Source organism: Diaphorina citri, unplaced genomic scaffold (genome assembly GCF_000475195.1).
Source record: "Diaphorina citri unplaced genomic scaffold, Diaci psyllid genome assembly version 1.1 scaffold11645, whole genome shotgun sequence".
NCBI lineage: Eukaryota > Metazoa > Arthropoda > Insecta > Hemiptera > Psyllidae > Diaphorina > Diaphorina citri.
Window position 1 is genome coordinate 1 of NW_007389016.1, and position 1,615 is coordinate 1,615.

A 1,615-nucleotide genomic window follows, 5' to 3' on the forward strand; every position below is an offset into this window, starting at 1 on the left:
CATAGGTATTAATGTACAAACATATTTAATAATTATTATAATTCCAAACAATATCCAGCATTTTAGGGGCTAAGCCATTAATATTGCTTTTTCTATGCATCATCTATGTTTTGATTTTCATTGTCAAGAGTTACATCTTCATCTTCAATAATGTCTTCCTCTTCCTCTAAATCAGCAGTGGCTTCTACATCGTCTTTCACGTCGTCTGTTTTAGTCTCACTCTCAATGTCTGATCTTACAATATCCTCATCTTCTTCTACTGAAGATTCACCAACTTCAGTCACACGATCTCCTTCATCTGGTTGTACAGATACTTTGATAATGTCCTCTTCTATTCCAGATACATCTGATAGTACTGACATAGCATCATCATGACCTTCATCTTTCTTGTTCAGCTGACTTTCAGTTTGTTCAATATCCAATAGCAGCATGGAGAGGGTTGCTTTGATAACTTCAGCATTGCTAACACCAATATTTGAGTCTTCTTTTTTAGTTGCCAGATCTATCATGACATCTACTACATCATCCACCGTTTCATTCTCAGTTCCTTTGATATTCAATCCATACAACTTTTTCAAATCATCCACAATAAAACTAAAATCATCCGTGTCGAGTTTGTGAGAATTTATGGCTTCCAGGATTTCTTTGATTTTCTTGCTGGCATTTTTCAATTCAGTTGCTCGGTCAGCAGGAGTATCTTTCGGTTTAGTCTTGACTATCTTGATTTCTTTTCTCATTGGAGGTAGTTTGACAGGAGGGCGTGTACCTTTATATGTAAGGTCACATAGTTCTGTCATGATTAGAACCTCTTCACGTTTCAGTCTGTCATACATTCCACAGAGCTTCGCAATATCTTGGTTATAATTAGATTGACTAGATTTGTGCTTATTGTTTTCAAGTTTTTTCTGCAATAAAATGAGAGAGATACAAACATAGGTATTACATCGAGTAAAATTTTCTGAGAGAAGACATTTCGGAATGAGATTTTATTGACACCACTATATTGTACAGCTTCATTTGTCCATTAGAGTAAGTAGTTTTTACACTGGGAACACACAAATCCACTTTGCAGTGACATTAAATGCCAGGAGGGTTATTATTTTTTATAATGACGTAAATTATGTTCTCACCCCTTGTAGTGCATGAGCCTTTGTTTCTAGAACATAATATACAAATCCTACCTTTGAATTGATAATAGCAATTTCCCTTTCCAAATGTAGCTGTTCTGCTTCTAGGGTTGCCAGAAATTGAAATATTGTAGTGCATGAGCCTTTGTTTCTAGAACATATACAAATCCTACCTTTGAATTGATAATAGCAATTTCCCTTTCCAAATGTAGCTGTTCTGCTTCTAGGGTTGCCAGAAATTGAAATGTTTCATTTCTATTCTTCATCAACTCAAGCAGGGCTATTTCTTCTTCTTCCAATTTTGTCTGCGAAAAAATGTAGCTTATTAGTAGGGATGGGTAAATATTCTCTGAGTCGATTCAAAGAGTCGAATATTTCAAAAGAATCGTGAATCGCGATTCTTAAATTCAATATTAGGCTTCTATGCAGTTAAAAGCGTATAATATGTATGTGCATAACTAGGTACTTATTAATGAAAATATGATCTA

At 34.7% G+C, this 1,615-nt stretch overlaps 1 protein-coding gene across 1 annotated transcript; it reads right to left on the reverse strand.

Annotated features, from left to right (window-relative positions):
• Positions 1 to 29: 29 nt before the first annotated feature.
• Positions 30 to 1,432, reverse strand: LOC103522826 (the record flags this gene model as incomplete). Its single annotated transcript, XM_026832761.1, has 2 exons — positions 30 to 905; positions 1,301 to 1,432. Coding segments are annotated over 2 exons (945 nt in total), but the record flags the coding sequence as incomplete, so codon positions are not given.
• Positions 1,433 to 1,615: the final 183 nt, after the last annotated feature.